Source organism: Cynoglossus semilaevis, chromosome 1, assembly GCF_000523025.1.
Source record: "Cynoglossus semilaevis isolate Cse_v1.0 chromosome 1, Cse_v1.0, whole genome shotgun sequence".
Taxonomy (NCBI): Eukaryota; Metazoa; Chordata; class Actinopteri; order Pleuronectiformes; family Cynoglossidae; genus Cynoglossus; species Cynoglossus semilaevis.
Genome location: NC_024307.1, coordinates 28,592,048 through 28,609,620, shown reverse-complemented (window position 1 = coordinate 28,609,620; position 17,573 = coordinate 28,592,048). Strand labels below are relative to the sequence as shown.

General features: G+C 39.6%; 2 protein-coding genes across 5 annotated transcripts in view; both read left to right on the top strand.

Moving 5' to 3' along the window:
* Positions 1-7,366, top strand: part of ttc39b (tetratricopeptide repeat domain 39B) — an 11,086-nt gene extending 3,720 nt beyond the window's left edge. For all 4 annotated transcript variants that reach the window (XM_025060713.1, XM_025060722.1, XM_008324974.3 and 1 more), the window contains exons 2-19: positions 497-531; positions 643-747; positions 843-974; positions 1,409-1,479; positions 1,563-1,630; positions 1,745-1,809; positions 2,321-2,426; positions 2,759-2,824; positions 2,910-3,018; positions 3,225-3,292; positions 3,391-3,450; positions 3,905-4,066; positions 4,459-4,550; positions 4,673-4,793; positions 4,946-5,057; positions 5,151-5,268; positions 5,393-5,509; positions 6,369-7,366. In XM_025060713.1, coding sequence (XP_024916481.1) covers positions 497-531; positions 643-747; positions 843-974; positions 1,409-1,479; positions 1,563-1,630; positions 1,745-1,809; positions 2,321-2,426; positions 2,759-2,824; positions 2,910-3,018; positions 3,225-3,292; positions 3,391-3,450; positions 3,905-4,066; positions 4,459-4,550; positions 4,673-4,793; positions 4,946-5,057; positions 5,151-5,268; positions 5,393-5,509; positions 6,369-6,465 — 1,704 coding nt within the window. In that variant the 3' untranslated portion in view covers positions 6,466-7,366. The remainder of the gene's footprint in view (positions 1-496; positions 532-642; positions 748-842; positions 975-1,408; positions 1,480-1,562; positions 1,631-1,744; positions 1,810-2,320; positions 2,427-2,758; positions 2,825-2,909; positions 3,019-3,224; positions 3,293-3,390; positions 3,451-3,904; positions 4,067-4,458; positions 4,551-4,672; positions 4,794-4,945; positions 5,058-5,150; positions 5,269-5,392; positions 5,510-6,368) is intronic.
* A 4,501-nt stretch (positions 7,367-11,867) lies between these two features.
* cfi (complement factor I) overlaps positions 11,868-17,573 on the top strand; it is a 6,103-nt gene continuing 397 nt past the window's right edge. Inside the window, 16 exon segments of the mRNA NM_001328249.1 lie at positions 11,868-12,039; positions 12,364-12,527; positions 13,377-13,530; positions 13,612-13,675; positions 13,781-13,946; positions 14,157-14,347; positions 15,087-15,194; positions 15,263-15,394; positions 15,721-15,753; positions 15,835-15,861; positions 15,942-16,084; positions 16,381-16,484; positions 16,561-16,665; positions 16,736-16,911; positions 16,993-17,094; positions 17,201-17,349. Of these exon segments, the coding sequence (NP_001315178.1) occupies positions 11,962-12,039; positions 12,364-12,527; positions 13,377-13,530; positions 13,612-13,675; positions 13,781-13,946; positions 14,157-14,347; positions 15,087-15,194; positions 15,263-15,394; positions 15,721-15,753; positions 15,835-15,861; positions 15,942-16,084; positions 16,381-16,484; positions 16,561-16,665; positions 16,736-16,911; positions 16,993-17,094; positions 17,201-17,349 (1,896 nt within the window). The 5' untranslated portion in view covers positions 11,868-11,961.

Sequence of the window (17,573 nt, the reverse complement as noted above, 5' to 3'; positions counted from 1 at the left end):
TCATAATGCTGTTCAAAACGTGTGCCGGTTAAATATGAATTCTGATGAAATACATCGGCCGTGGAGGAACAACAGGGTGTTGATGATTATATATTTGTACAGCAATACCAAACATGCATGTGCATGTGATTAATCACGTCATAAAAATATTACAGAGGAATTGCTTCACTAATGAGTAACTATGATTCACTTGGAGAGACGGCTGAAAGGAAGCTAATGCATAGGTTGTAGTCAGACACAAAGGTCAAACTGTCTAAAACAACAACAACAGGTCGACCCACAAATACTGGAAAACACAAAACTGATGCCAGGAGGCCTGACATCTTCATAAAGCCACAACAAAACTAATGAGAAATAAATGTGACCTCAAGATTTTGGTTGAAAAAAGCTCTTTGTATGTGTTAGCTAAAAGTTAGCCAAATACAAAACTGCGCAAAATAGTTTTGGTGCAATTTCTAAACATTTAAATGCTGATGTTATTTTCTTATTTTCCCAGGACTGTTTTGAAGATGCCTATGACAAGATCCCAGCGTGAGTATGAGCCTCCACTTCCTCTACATCACATCCTGTCATCGATTACAGCCACACTGACACCTACCTGTCAGATGTGTGGTTGATCGTGGTTTGATTGCTCGTGTGCAGGGCCTGTCACATGGACCTTCACACCTCCATCCAGGAGACTCAGTGTGCTCTCAACCTGGTCCTCAACAACAAGTTCTCTGAAGCTCTGGACCTTCTCAAACCATGGTAGAACCTCACCCTCACCCTCACTAACTCCAGCCCTCTGAGCTCAAACATCTACTCTATACTCTGTGTGTGTGTGTGTGTGTGTGTGGTTCCAGGTGGAAGGACAGCATGTACCACGCCTTGGGATACAGCAGCATCCTGGTGATGCAGGCCACCATGACCTTTGAGCACAGAGATATTCAGGCTGCCATGGCAACTATCAAGGAGGCACTAAACACCTGCCAGAGGTGAGGATGCACCTGTTAGCATCCATATTAGCACCCGTGTTATTAGATTTGGTGTTGGTTGCAGACCCATCATCAATAACAGGGTGAGCATTCGGTGTTGGTTGCAGACCCATCATCAGGGTGAGCGTTTGTATTAGCACTAGCGTGACCTCTAATATCGCGGTTAGTGTTCTTTTTTCCCCCTCAGTGTTAGCATATAAATTAGCATCGACTGACTCAGAGTGTAAGGTGTTATATTTCACCTTTTGGCTTAGGGTTGATGCCATAGTTATTTTTACAGTTGGTTTTATTGTTAGTGTCAGTATAAATGTTACCATTACCATTGGGGTTAGAGACGAACGCTAAAAATGTCCAAACATGAGGTCAGGATTACAACATTGGTAAAACAGTGTCTCTCTCTCCAGTTTTTTCTAACGTGCTGTGACTATGTTCAGGTTCAGGAAGAAGAACTCCATGGTCGGATCTCTTTCCAGTCTGATCAGTAAACAGTCCAACCTCCAGGAAGGTATGAACACAAACAGGGCCCTGCCCCCCGTCTTTGACAGACCTGTGAACAGAACAGCCTCATTGTTGTGGTTGTGTTTTCAGAGGAGATGCATGCAGAGATCTGTTACGCTGAGTGTCTCCTGCAAAAAGCCACGCTCACCTTCGTCCAGGTACCAGTGAAGCCACCGTGCTGCTGAGTGCAGTTCCCCTCATGGCCACTATATAAACGCTGCCCCCTAGTGAAATGAATATGAATTTTATTTTTATTTTCTTTCATCCTACAGGATGAAAACATGATCAGTTTCATCAAAGGAGGAATCAAGATCAGGACCAGCTACCAGATCTACAAGTCAGACAATAAGACGCTTTAGATACTGTACAACAATGTTGACAGTTGTTTGGCTAACCGTTAGCAATCGTCTTTGCTAAATAATTAATGATAATTGTCACTTTACGTGGTTACTCCTTTAATTATCTTTAAATAAGGTTTAGCTAATCTCTGGCTAACATTTAGGGGTTTTTTATTCAATACAAATATTAATACATACACATATATTAATACATATGAACACGTATATTAATACATATTCTGCATACTTCTAGTATTTACATTAAATTATGTGATATAATTATGTAATTATAATAATGATTTTTTTAAGCTCTTTCTATTTTCTTCTTGGCTAACCATATATTATTTTCATATTTATAGAATCCCTTTGTTTCCCAGTTAACATTTAAATGTGTCATTATTTGTTTTATTTCTATTCATCCCAGTTCAATTAATCTTTTTTTATTTATTTTTAAATGATTTTATTTATTTTTTTAACATTTTTGCCTTTCTTTCTTGATATGTGTTTCAGAGACTGTCAGAATGTTCTGAATGCCACTCAGGACCAGGCGAACCAATCCGATTCATTCAGACAGTTTGAGGGCGGGGTCAAGCTGGGCATTGGCTCCTTCAACCTTGTGAGTTTTTCCGTAAACTATTGTTTTATTTTGACAGACATTTGTTTACAGCATTCTTCATTTAAACATCAGGTATTTGTGAAGCAGTAATTATTATAACATTATATTTTTGTCACCATTGAGAAGAAAAAAACCACCTTTTGTGCTTAATAAAAACACTCTGGTGTCATCAGCATAAATACAGAGTACATAAAAACACTCTGGTGTCATCAGCATATTGGTGAATCTTCTGTTTTAGTGAAATACAGAACAAAGTGCTCTGAGAGCGGTTTGAACTGTGTTTTGAAGATGAACTCTAACTAATATATAAATATATGTCTGTGTCTCTACAGATGTTGTCGCTGCTTCCTCAGAGGATTTTGAGGTTACTGGAATTTATTGGATTCTCAGGAAACCGAGTGAGTTTCACATTCTACTATAAATGATTTCTCACGGAGCAGATGAACTTCCTGCTTCTGACATTTGTTCTGCTTCTTCTTGCAGGGTTTTGGTTTGTCCATGTTGAGAGAAGGTGCCTCCAGTCACAGTCTCAGATCTATCCTCTGTTCTCTGACACTCCTTTTTTACAACACTTACGTTTCACTCATACTTGGTGAGAAAATAAAAACAAAATATGTTTCTGTTTTACAATTTATTTTGCACATGTATCCATGAGTAAAGGCTGAAATTGCAAAGTAATTGTTAAAATTAAAGTAAAGTAAAGCTAAAGCAGCTAGCTAAACAGTGGCAAGCGTTTTAGAGAATGCTCTAAAAATCCCTCTAACCTCTGAAAATGACAGTGTAAATGTCTTTGATCAGGAACTGGTGAAGGAAACCTGACGGAGGCAGAAGCTCTGCTGGAGCCTTATCAGCACAAATACCCCAAAGTATGTTGACGACTAAAAAAAAAAACTACCTAGCTGTGTGTGCTAAAGATGACAGACGCATTTATATTTGAACTGTTTTTTCATTTGTGTTCTTCCAGGGCTCCATCATCCTCTTCTACTCTGCTCGCATCTCTACGCTGAGAGGAAACTTTGAGAAGGTCCCTGATAAAATCACATTTGTTTTTATTTCTACTTTTACTTTAAAAAAAAGAGTACCAAAAACAGAACAGGGGGAGAGGGTAAGCCCAGAAATAGCTAAAAGTTAGTAAAACTGTTGACTACAAATGCCAAAAACAAAATGTAAAGGAACTCAAAGTTGAACTCAATATAGAACCACTTTCTAGAAGGTACCGTAGTAACCTAATTAAAATATGTCAGATATTAGTTTGAGGTAAAGATATTATTAACTTAAGATAAAAAAAAATCTAAAATAGCACCGAAAAAAAATCTAGTAAAAGTTAGCTCCAGTTGATGAGTTTTGTCCCTCTTTGTGTTGTAAAGATGACGACCATATCTGTAACAAACAGGAAATGACTTTTGGAAAGAAAAAGTTTGACGTTTCCCCATGTTTGAAGTGTGTTGTTGCTGTTGTTGTTGTTGTTGTTGCTGCAGGCTCAGAGCAGATACGAGGAGTGTATCAGCAGTCAGCAGGAGTGGAGGCAGATCCACCATCTTTGTTACTGGGAGCTGATGTGGACTCACTCGTACCAGCAGCAGTGGCAGCAGGCCTATCACTACGCTGAGCTGCTGTGTCAGGAGAGCCGCTGGTCCAAGGTACAGTGTCTGTTCCTCTGTCAGTGAACACAGGTTCCACCAATCATTGGTTTGCTTCTCCGGGTGTCAATAGTACCAGAGCTTGATGAAAGATCCGTTGGTTCTAGAATCTTCTGTGGAGCCCAGGCCATTGTTACAAAGACTCTAAGACAACAAAGATAACTAGATCAACACTAGTACTTGGCAACTGAGAGCAACAGTTCTGAGAGTGAACATGTGTTAAGGTGCTGCTACTTTACTTCTATATATATTCAAGGTCCTGACGTTGTTCCTAGGTCCAGGTAGTTCAGTGAGTGACAATGGCTCCTGGTACCATCAAACCTCCCAGCACCACTGCCAATGACTCCTGCGTGTGTGTGTGTGTGTGTGTGTGTGTGTGTGTTGTTCTCCAGGCCATCTATGTGTACCAGAAGGCAGCCATCCTCAGTATGATGTCAGAGGAGGAGCTGAGGAGAACGGGAGAAGACGTGGTCCTCCTCTTCAGGTCAGTTCACACACCTGACTGAAACTGAAACATCCAGTCACCGCATAAACACGAATCCATGTGTGTGTGTGTGTGTGTGTGTGTGTGTGTGTGTGTGTGGGTGTGTGTGTGTGTGTGTGTAGGCAGGTGGAGGGTCTGAAACAACGTCTGGCTGGAAAGTCTATCCCTACTGAGAAGTTCGCAGTGAGAAAATCCAGACGTTACAAAACTGCAAACATGATTCCTCTGGTCTTACCAGCTCTGGTTTGTAGACACAGACACAGACACAGACACAGACACAGACTGTGTGTGTGTCTTATATGATGTGCAGTATATATGCTCTGTCCCCATCATAAAGTCTGGAGCCCTGGAATAAGAGAAATGACGTCCATTCTTTTCTTTTTCTCTCTCTTTAGGAAATGATGTACATGTGGAACGGTTTCAGCATCGTGGGAAAACGAGCCGACTGCACGGAAGCTCTGCTGATCACCATCGAATCTGCTGAGATCCAGCTACAGAATGACACCAGTGGGTTCAACGTCGTCGTGCTGCGCTGGTTTTGTTGTCAGAAAATCCTCCTTTTCATTTAACATTTGACAGTTGAATTTCTTTCTTTCTAAGACCCGTCTGAGTTTCATCAAGACGACAGCTGTCTGGTCCAGATGTTGAAGGGACTGTGTCTGAAACACCTGGGCAGATTACTGCAGGCTGAGCTCTGCTTCACACAGGTGCTGACCAGGTCAGTCTCACACACACACACACACGAATAAAGCTAGCATTCAGAGAGAGTAAAATACATTTTGTGACAAAATACTTTTGTGTGTGTGTGTGTGTGTGTGTGTGTGTGTGTGTGTGTGCTGCAGTGAAAGCAGGATCAAATTCGATCACTACCTGATTCCCTTCACTCTCTATGAGTTGGGTTTGTTGTACAAACAACAGGGAGATGTTACCAAAGCTGCTGCTTACATCGAGAACGCCAAGTAAGTCCTCACCCTCCTCACCATCACCCTCCTCATCATCACCCTCCTCACCCTCATCATCCTCACCCTCATCATCCTCACCCTCATCATCCTCATCATCATCCTCACCCTCCTCATCATCATCCTCACCCTCACCCTCCTCATCCTCACCCTCACCCTCCTCATCATCACCCTCACCCTCACCCTCACCCTCATCCTCCCCCTCATCCCCATCATCCTCATCCCCATCATCCTCACCCTCACCCTCATCATCCTCACCCTCCTCATCCTCACCCTCACCCTCATCATCCTAGTCATCGTCTTTAAGATCACCAACATTATTCTCATGCTGAACCTCATCCTCACCCCCCCCATCCTCACCCTCACCCCCATCCTCACCCTCCTCATCCTCACCGTCATCCTCACCCTCATCCTCACCCCCATCCTCATCCTCATCATCCTCACCCTCATCCTCCTCATCCTCACCCTCCTCATCCTCACCCTCACCATCCTCACCCTCATCACCCTCACCCTCATCATCCTCACCCTCATCATCCTCACCCTCATCATCCTCACCCTCACTCTCACCCTCATCATCTTAGTCATCGTCTTTAAGATCACCAACATTATTCTCGTGCTGAACCTCAACCTCATCCTCATCCTAATCCTGATCTTTAGCCTGATCTGATCCCACACCTGCATTGATATTCTCATCGTCCTTGTCCCAGTCCCCATCCCTCTCGGTCCTCAGTCACACTGCAGGGATTCATTCAGGGTTGTTATATCTCATGAAAGTATATAAAAGAATAAAAAGAGTTCAGAGTCGAACCAAAAAGAATCGCCCGTCTGTTCTTGTCTGTTCTTGTCTGTTCTCCATCAGGACCAACTACAAAGATTACTCCATGGAGTCCAGGCTTCACTTCAGGATCCATGCTGCATTGAACAGTCTGAGAGGATCCCCCGTCGGAACGCCCTGACCATTATTCCCAGGTGAGGATCACTGGTGGGAATTCCGTGCCCGGTATTCCAAGTCTGAGGCTGGGACTTGGGAATGCTGCGATGTTCCCAGAGCCTGAGCAGCACAGGCTGCAGTGAGGTTAGATGAGCTGAACTGTGGCTCAAACCTCACTTCAGTTCAGTTTCTTCATTTTTTTCATCTTTCTTTATTTATTTGTTTATTGTCCGTTCGCTTGTTGTTGGAGCACTTTGGTTCAAAACGCTCACCTTGTTAAAAAAAACAATTTTATTTATTTAAAACTCATCTTTTGCCTGTTGTTATCATGTCAGTACACAAACACACACACAAACACACAAACAATAGTAAACAATACCAATCTAGCACTAGGTAGACACTCCAAACTCAGAGAGAAGATTCAGAAATTCTTCAAACACATGTTAGCATTAGCATTTTTGCTGTTAATAAAAGAATCTAATATGCTCATCGTAGTCTTAGCATATTGGCTTTTGCTAAACAACGCGCATAAACGTTACCTCTGCAATTAATGAAGTGTCGACCTGTTAGCAATGGCTCTAACATCAGACAGTGGTGTGGATATGCTAAAGCTAGCTTCAATCTGAGTTCACTCCAATGAAGAAGAAATGTTAGTGTGAACCCGCACATCTGTTCTTACAAACGGACACTCATTTATTTGGTAATGAAGAAGCACAACCTCCCGTCCAGCCACATTAACATTTGTGATAGAAATATAAACTATATTACAGACACATTTTTTATTCTACTATGTGTAAAGTAGTTTTAACAAACGTTTTGAAAGATCAACTATTCCAAAAACGCTGAATTGATCAAATATGGTGACTTTATCTGTATGATAATTTGGTTCTTCTGACCACAAATAATTCCAAAAAAAAAAAAAAAAACTTTGATAAAAGATAATATTATTTAAATGATCGTATAATCATTATGACGCATGCTTTTAAAACATTTCAAAAGGCAGAGCCCGTCCTTACATTAATAACAGCCAATCAAGGCACGGCAGAAATATTGATACGTGCGTCCAGTGTTTTATAGCTAAAACTGCGACTCAGACGCTGGAGTTGATGACATCATAGCCCTTCCTTCTCCGATGAATGTATGACCTCAAGGACCAAAATATTTATATTACTCCAGTTTGTGTTTGTGTGTATTCTGTGCCTTGAAGTGATTTGTCTGAAATGTTTAAATGTTTGATGCAATAAGTCTGAAGTTGGTCAATATAATTATTATAATTTCTCAAAAATTCAAAAAACACTTACAAGAGAGCAACAGCTGTATCTCCATGTGCAATACCACGGTGTCAGTGTGAGGAGTTAGCATTGAAGCTAACAGTCAATATATTGAACCACACCTGCATTTTTACCCACTCAACCCACATCATGATTTCCACTGGTCCCAATTTTGTACCGTCATGTTCTCAAGAGGTCAACTTTCTGGTTCAAGTTGGAAGTTAGCATGTTAGCTTTGTTTAGTTTGCACTTCAAAAGACCTTGATTAAATTACACAACCATCTAAGAGGCCTTGCGTAATTTAATTTATTTAATAATAACATGAAAGCATTATGTTGTTCTTCATTTGAAAAGCTTAGCGTTTGACTTTATGCCAACATTTAACGTTAAACAGCTTCACCACACTCCAGAGACCCAGCTCACAACAGGTTAAATATTATTTATTGATTATTTGAGTATTCAGGGTTTTTTTTTTGTTGTTACGGAAAAGAAGAGCAATAAAGTTTATCACAGTATAAGCATCTGACTCTGTGTAGTTACGTCGAAATATTAGCATGATGCTACCGTCGCGTCTGTTACCATCAAGCTAACACTTATACAATGTGTTGGACCTAAAAACAACAAGTGAATATGTCACAACACAATAAGTATCTGTCAGAAGATTAACTTTGTGATTTTCTTGAGATTTAAAAAATAGGACCTGAGCTTGGTGCTAGCATTTGTGAGCATTTTCAAGTCTGGCTAAATGTCATGTTGACGTCAAACAAAAGTCTGATACCACAAGCTGCCTCTAGTTTTCTTGATGGTAACTTTTAAAAAGTTTAAGAAAAAAAATCACAGTTTTAGGAAATCTTGTTTTTTTTCTTCTGTCTTTTTTTAAAATCTTTATTATGTGTATTTTTGTGGACACTTTTGTTTCATTTGTGTATGTTAACTTTAATATTCTTTCCTCATGAGGATGAAGGTTTACTGTTCATTTTTTATTGAAGGTAAAGATGAATATTTTGTGCTTCAGGGGACACAAAAAACAGTAAAAATGTTTTTTGTTAATATTATGATTCAAATGATTCCTATCCATTTTGTTGCAATTAGTATTTGAGTTGTTGTTGAGCACAGATGCCGAACTCAGCTATTTACAGATGAATATTTTTAGTGAAAAATTACTTTAAATACGTAGTTTTCTACAAATCCTTAACTTAATTTACTTCTGATAATCTTAAAATTAAAAAGTGTAAACCCAGGGATGACAACAGGAAGAAGATTTAGAGACCAAACACTTTAGCTTCAGGATGCTCAGTAACTGTTTTGGTCTGAACAGCATAAACTCTAGATAACATTAGCAGAAGTGCATGGCTGCAGCTGTTCTGACGGATGTTAAAATGACTGATATTCAATTATAAATTCATATTTAATAACATTCATTTGAACTGTTTTTACTCTAAACTACACAGAAAATACCAGAAAGGGCAGGCTTAAGCTAAAGCTAATAAAATAGCTAGTTAAACTAAGCAAAATGTTTGGGTTTTAGTGGAATAAACATGCTGATCGACCAGAACAATTTATAATGAAATGCTAAGAAAGGCAACTGAACAAGTTTTAATCGGATCAAAGCTAACATTAAAGATTCTTTTTATTAAAAAAGATCACAAAAGAAGTTTTTGCTCAAACAGCATAGACCTTAGCTAATGCTAAATAAGAGCCGGCTAACACGAACAAAATGTTTAGTGTCTTATTCTTAACTGAAACAATGTCCCTGATGTTAGATTAAGATAAAATGTAATGATGCTACAAACAAGCTAGCTTCTAAAAAATATACATTGTATTTACTAAAACATTAATAATGTTAATGTGTGCCTAATATCTCAGTTGGCAAATATATCGGTTATATCACAATGCAATAAACAATAAAAAATGTCACCCACAATTATCACATGTAATCTGTGCAATATACTTTACAAAGCCATCATTTCTCCGTTAGCTGCCTTCAAGAATGCTAAGAGCTTTTTTTCTGTCTGAAAAAATGCACAAGAGATTAATCACTTTTGTCACAACAAATGCTGTAATGATTTATTTCCAGATGTTGGATAAGGAGGTGAAAATGTGTCTTTTTTAAATGTAAAATGGCACCATTTGACAAAACACTGCATTTGTAATGAAACCTTTATGTTTTATATTCTGGTTAAACAAACCAAAATCTTTAAGGTTTTAAATATAATTGTCATTGAATGTTTTTGCAGTAAGTAAGTTTAATTTCTATTTACAAGTGAAAGATAAATATTTAGCTGGAAAGTAGTCAACATGTGGCCTAGTTTTTAACTACAAAATATATTGGATTGTAATAAATTATTATTTTATTACCTTTATCTTCTGTTCTAGTTTGACTATATTAACCTAAATGTTGTTCTTAGTCTGTGTAAAATATTTAAAAATAAACAACCCATTAAATGACTGTAAAGACTCATTTCTATAGAGTTGCATCTTTTTTGTCAAAACAGCTAATTGTTTTTGATGGGATTTCTATCACCAGTCGTTGTTATTAGCCTGTCCATTGCTGCCCCATGTGGTCACTTTATGTCACTCAAGACAGTGTAAATCATTGATTTTACACAAATTATTTAATCTACCAAACAAGGTTGTTCGACTAATTTTATTTTTTTCCAATTTTTATTTTTATTTATTTTTTGTTCGTATACAGCGGTGCAGAGCCATTGGCTTACAGTAACCTCACCCACACACAAGCAAACATATTGATTGTGTGTGGGTGTTGTTGTCTTCAACTGCTGTTCTTAGTTCTATAACTATCATTTATGTATACTATTATTTATATATATACACTATTATTTATAATTATTCTATTATATTAATCTGTGAATATGCAGCTTAGATTAAAACTCATTGACTCATGTTAGCCTTCATTGGCTATCATCTAACTGCTGTACCCAGTGCTACTATCGTCACATCTTTCTCATGTGACTGGACATTATCGTCTAGCTAACCATATGTAACTCTAAACTTGTGTTTCTTGTTAATGTAACTTCTTTTTGTCCACGTCTTGGAACAACTCATAATTATCATCTTGTGAAATCTGTTTTAAATGCAAACTGTGAGGTTTGCCCTGAAGGGAACTTATTTGAACTTGTTTAGCTAGCTTGATGCTAACTATGACTTCTATCAGTTTATGTTATGGCTGCATTTTCAGTACGGTTTAAAACAAGCTAACTGGATTCTGCCTTTTGACTTGTCTCAACAGTTTTTGTCTGTCTTTAGGCCAGTCTTCTTAGAAATGATATCCAGTTTCCATCAGCCTTTTGATTGTCAGCTGTCTTGTGACCTTTTGGTCAACTTCTGACCAACTGCCCATGTCCCATGTCTTTTGGGCCAATCGAGTAAGTTTTGGACTTCATTGAATCTGTCTTTATTTAAGTCAAAACATCAGAGGTTTATCTTTCGTTAACATTTTTCAGCTAACTTTAAACCTTTTTGTCCAACAAGAAGACAGTCAGTGTGTGTACAGAGTTGGGTAAGCAACGATGCTGAAATTCTTTTTATTGACACACAGTTGAAGATTAACATGTTTTTCTCTGTCCCAGCTGCTGTTGGAAAAAATAACAAGAATATAATAAATGTATGTAAATTAAATAATAATATGGAAATAAAATCTCTTTAGTAACAGGAATAAGGTCATTATATCAATAAAAAGGCACTAAAATAAAGGCGCACCTTTCTGAGAATGACGTTCCTGGATTAGCAGAAAGAGTTATACATCTATGAACATAAAGTTGTTAGTGTATTGTTGGATTTTTATGATAAAAACTAGTTATACATCTATGAACATAAAGTTGTAGGTTTATTGGTCTTGTGTTGGATTTTTATGATAAAAACAGTTGTAGGTTTACAAAAACAAATTTTCATTCAACAAAGTTGATTTTTTTTCTTGCAATATTATGACTTGGCCATTTGTCAAAACTTATCAACTTTTACTGTATGGCTTTTAATGTATAAACAAATACATATGAATGCATATGTGTATTGTGTAATCCCTGACCAGTTAGTTACAGTAAGTGGAGTTGAGTCATATTGAAGCTAATGACTGACAGATGCATTGATCGATGACAGCGCAGAGCAGATAATGACATTTTTTGGTGGAACTTTGGTCAGACTCAGAGAAGCTGGAGATCCAACATCGCGTCAAATCCCAGAAATTCTCATGTACCTTAAAGGTTAAACAGAGTAAGAATTTAGCGAAAATCATGAGATCCAACATGAGACCAGCTGCTCTGGTTCTCCCTCTTCTTCTTCTTCTCATCTTCTGCTGCTGCCTTCAAGCCGTGAGTAAAATCATTTGATTTAATGTTAGCATTTTTTAATCCTTCAGTTTGGTTTGATTTCTAGCCAGTTTTCCTTGGTTAACTTCACACAACGTTTACACACTCTTAAGCTTATGTTTGAATCTAAATATCAACTTTTTTTTTAATTTGAAATTTAAAAAATATTAATAAAATAATTATATGCATGCTATCCTTTACTATTTATCTGATTTGTTGATGTTTCCTAGCTCCACTTTAACAATTGAAGCTAACTTTTACCTTTATTATTCATGCTATCTTCAGCTAACTGTAAGGCTGTCTACAGCTAACTCTGTTTTCCGACAGTCAATTTCAACAGATCCTCAAAGTCTATATTACCAGCATACGAAACCAAAGGCTCCAACATCAACGTCAACACAGACTGAGTCTCCTAACATCAACAGGTCTGCCCCCCAGGAGACGCTGCACGAAGATGAGTTCCTGGGTCCAGAGCAGTGCCTGCAGAAGAAGTTAGTTCATTCAATGAAATAGTACCAGGAACCATTTTTAGTCATTCTAAATTTGCAGTGCCACTTTCTAATGTGATGAAAGTTCAGTGAAGATTATGCAGAAGAACTATTTTTCACACGTATTCTCCAGGTTAACTCCAGGGTCCTGGGACCAGTACCTCGTACTCTTACTGAACTGTACTGTACCGTACTGTAGTCTCAGAAAGTAGAAACAAGTCCAGGAAATTGCCTATGTGGTGAATGTACTCATAGTACTCAGTACTGCACACCAGCTGTTACTCACCTATGGTACTACCCTGGTACTACTGTTTTCTGGTTTTCAGTCACTGGTACTGTAGTCCCCCTTTCAGTTCCTTGTGCTATAACCCCCTCTCAGTCCCTGGTACTTCAGTTCCTCTTGACCTTGGTAGCATAGTTATTTTGAGGTTTTTGGTACTATAATCGTCTTTTAGTACCTGCTCTCACAGATCATTTCAGCTCCTGGTACAACACTTCTAGTATTCTGTTCCTGGTATGACAGGTCCACTAAGTGGTTTGTGGTTCTAGTTTGTGGTTCTGTTCTGCACTAAGTTCCTGGTACAGACTGTAGTTCCAGGCTTGACGTTGTTCTGGGAACAGTGTGTAATTCCTAGTGCTGTGATTTGTCTTTTGTCTTTTTCCTGTTGTTCCTGGTACTATTTGTTGATCCTGGTACTATTTGTTGTTCCTGGTCCTGGTACTATTTGTTGTTGTTCCTGGTACTATTTGTTGTTCCTGGTACTATTTGTTGTTCCTGGTAGTCGCTCATCTTCAGTCGTTGCTTCTTCTCTGTTACCCATCTCTCCACTGCTCTCTGTCGCCCCCTGGCAGGTATACTCGAGCATCCTGTGACTTGGTCTTCTGTGCTCCGTGGGAACGCTGCTTTGAAGGACAGTGCTCCTGTAAACTTCCGTACCTGTGTTCTAAGGAGAACATGTCCTCAGTCTGTGGAAACAACAACTTAAAATATTGGTCCTACTGCCAGGTCCAACCCCACCACCGCAATCATTACAAACTCACATTTTGACTTGTCAGTAACAAGTGTTTCTTTATACCACTTCTCCAGGCGATGGCGCTGTCCTGTCTGACCAAGAAGGCTGCCATGTCTCACTTTGGTCAAAACTGCTCAGGTCTGTCCTTCAGCTACTCATTTTATTGTCTTTTATCTTATTTTGTTTTTTGTTTTTGTTTTTTTGTTATATTGCGAAGTTCAATGTCTCATTGTCTGGACACAGCTGAATTTCCCAAGTTCCGAAGTTCGATCGAGGCTGACACAGGATTGGTCAGAGTTTTCCTTCCTGACGTGAATAGAAAAGGTGGCGGAGACGACCTCCTGATATGTCCACAGTGGTGGGACACGGCTGCAGCTAACGTGGCCTGTAAAGGAAAAAAGGAAACACTGTGAGAAAAACGTGCAAAAACATCTATTCACAGCTCCCAATAAACATCAAGCTAACGTTTTTAACTTCAAGTCAGGACTCCACTTGTTATTGCTCGAACCATTTTGTTGCTAAACTATAAAAAGTACAACGTTGGGTCAGAGCAGCAGAGTCAACTGCTCTGAGTCTTTGTTGATGATTTGTTGTGTTTGTTTTGCTGTGTTGTATCCAGGGGTGCAGCAGAAGCTGGCACCATGTCCTACCATGTCCTGAGGGCAGACATGAATAGGACGCAGCTTCCAGAGGTCTGCGTCAAAGTACACTGCCAGGGTTATGAGAACTCTCTAGCCGAATGTGTTATCTCCAACAAGGCTGTCATTAAGGATAGCGTCGCAGTGGTCTCGTGTTACGACAGCAAAAAAGGTCTGGTTGCTTTGATGCTAACAAAATCTCCTCTGTTAAAGCTAGGTATTTTAGCAAAATTGGCAACAAAAAAAAACCCTAGGTATTTTAGCAAAATTGGCAACAACAAAAAAAACAAAACAAAACAATATAAAACTCTGTTAATGGTTTGCTTAAAACGTGTTAAAGATTAGCCAAACATGTTGTGAAAATATATATATGTTAATGTCCTGGAGTTCCACAATCTGCTGAGTAACGACTAATAACGATTAGCTTAAATCGGCCAATTAGCCAAAAATAGTTAAAGGATATGCAAAAGAGCTTAAGTTGGCTTCCTTGGTTCGTACCTGGTGCCTGAGACCCTTTTCTTTTATGTCAGTTTTTTTCAGTTGCTCTTATTAGTTGTTGAGTGCTGTAGTTCCGTTTACGTTTCTGCTAAAGTTACGTTTTTAATTGTTTGTTCTGTTTCTCCTGTGACTGTAGTTTTTTTATTCTATAGTTCCTTTTAAAATGCCTAGTATTAATTCTTTGTACTATAGTTTTTGTTTAGTCTCCAGTAATCCTTACAGTCATTTTATTTATAGTACCTGGTACCGTGGTTCTTTTTTTTAAATTCCCGGTATTACAATTTATTTTGTTCATGGTTAGCTCAAACTATAGGTATCTCGTAGATATTTGTCTTAGAAATATAACATATGAAAAGGACAATTAAATGGACTAGGAGGAGAAGGTGCTAATTGTTAGCCATATTTACTTCCAGCGTCAAACTGCAGCTTTACTTGCGCAAACGGGAAATGTGTCCCAAAGAACAGGACGTGCGACGGAGTGGACGACTGCGGGGACCTCAGCGACGAAATGTGCTGCAAAAGTTAGTGTTAGCACACACACACACACACACACCTGGGTTTATTAGTAATTCATCTTTCATCGTTTCAGAATGTCGGAGTGGAGGTTTTCGCTGCAAGACTGGTGTGTGTGTCCAAAAGGCGGCGCTGTTAGACGGAACCATTGACTGTCTGGATGGTGAAGACGAGTCGCCCAAACACACAGTCAGCGGAGAGAACGAAGGTGTCGTACAATTCAAATATTTTCTTAATGGAATATTGTACTGTTTGATACGGAAGCGTATTGCTGCCACACCGGCTCAGTTTCACGTAATTACGTAATACGTTTCACGTTTTTTCGTGATGTTTTACGTTATTACGTGAATCTTATCACGTAATTACGTGAAACTGAGTCGATTTTTTTTTCAGTGTGGCAGCAATACGTTTCCGTAGTTTAAACAGAGGATGTTGATGTGAAAAGAAATGGAAGAAACCAATGAGAGACCGTTTAGTTCACACACACACACACAGTATTAACTCCTGTTGTTACTGATCTCTAACTCTTTACAGAGCATCAGGAACTCAGGCGACTTGGAAAAGCAGGTATTTCCTATGATGACCACAATAATCATGTAAACAGGAAGTGCTGACGTGGTTAGTGATGACGTCTACATTTCTTCACAGAGCAGCAGTTTGTGTCACCTAAAAATGGTATGTCTACCAAAACTCTGACGCCAGAGGGAGCACTTCATCACACCTGACTGTTTGTGTGTGTGTGTGTGTGTGTGTAGAAATCCAAACTGACAGGCTCCACTTGCAGTCCAAGTTACAGTGTGGCATCCCCAAAGCCGCCACGGTGGATAATGAGGAGGTGGTGAACCGAGGGAGGACAAGCCGAGTCAGGAGAGTGGTGGGAGGAGTCCCAGCAAAACCGGTCTGTCAGACCCACACCTGGTCCTGATCCTGGTCCTTTTTTTTTGTTTATATTAATTTATTTTAAAATTATAACTATTATTATAGTTGATGAATTATTATTATGAAATACTACCAATGACTTGTACGTCCAAACATAAATTATTTTAAAATGTAATCAGTGACACATTTTGTTACAATCATCATGTATCATCCACAGTTTTTAGTTTTATAATTTTCAATTTGATTTTTAACACATTGGATGCCTTTTTTTAGAGACTCGTATTTTTTCTCGTTTTTTTTTTTTTCCAAATGCAGACTCAGATCCAGTGGCAGGTGGCGCTGCAGGAAAACAAGAAGATTGACTGTGGCGGAGCATACATCGGGGACTGCTGGGTACTCACTGCAGCCCACTGTGTCAAGTACGACCAAGACACAACCACGATCAATGATGAAAAGTGTGAGACTTCGGGTTGACTTTCCATGTTGTGATTCCAGACCGAGTCCCACTTTGTACAAAATCAAGTTTTCTCTCTGGAAAAAGTTTCAAGCTCAAGCAACAACAGACATTGTTCCCGTTGAGGACGTCATCATCCACCCCAGGTCTGGAGCTGAGGTTCAACACAGTCAGCCCGTTATTGGACGTTAAAGTCACTGATTATAACTGTTGCAGTTTCGACTCTGCGACCTATGAGAACGACATCGCTCTGCTGAAGTTGAAAAAACTTCCATTTGAGGACAAATGTTTCGTGGACAACCCGGCCATCAGCGCCGTCTGTGTGCCCTGGTCTACACAGCTCTTCCAGCCCAATCACACCTGCAGCATCTCCGGCTGGGGGCGAAACGCGGGTACGGACTCCACACAAAAGAGGTGAACATGTGTGTGTGTGTGTGTGTGTGTGTGTTCTCATCTTCATGACTGTGTTCTAGAGGGCAAAGCTGCTCGGGTTCTGCTCTGGGCCAACGTCTCCCTCATCGAAAACTGTGAGAGTTTCTACAAGCATCGCTTCAAGCCAGGAATGATGTGTGCAGGTGAGTGTGTGCTGCTCCTCCGCCTCCACACTGCCACCACGCGGTCAACAATTGTAGGGACGGACCGGAGCTCACTCTAACTGATTACCTATTTGGTTTGACCCAGGTGATCTGGACGGCAGCGTGGACTCGTGTCAGGGAGACAGTGGTGGTCCCTTGGTCTGCGAGGACGAGCTGGGCGTGTCCTACCTGTGGGGCATCGTCAGCTGGGGGGAGAGGTGTGGTCAGCCGGGCTTTCCTGGAGTTTATACACAGGTAATGTTTTATTACTGTAAAAACAACAACAACAAAAACAATCACTTCATAGAGGCCACACGGTGGAAGAAGTTGCCTTACAGCGAGAAGATCATAGGTTCGATCTCCAGTCTTTTTGTATGGCGTTCTCCTGTTCTACCCTTGAGTGTGTGGTTTTTTTTTGCAGGTACTTCAGCTTCAGTCACCCACAGTGTGAGAATGGCTGTATATATATATATATATAT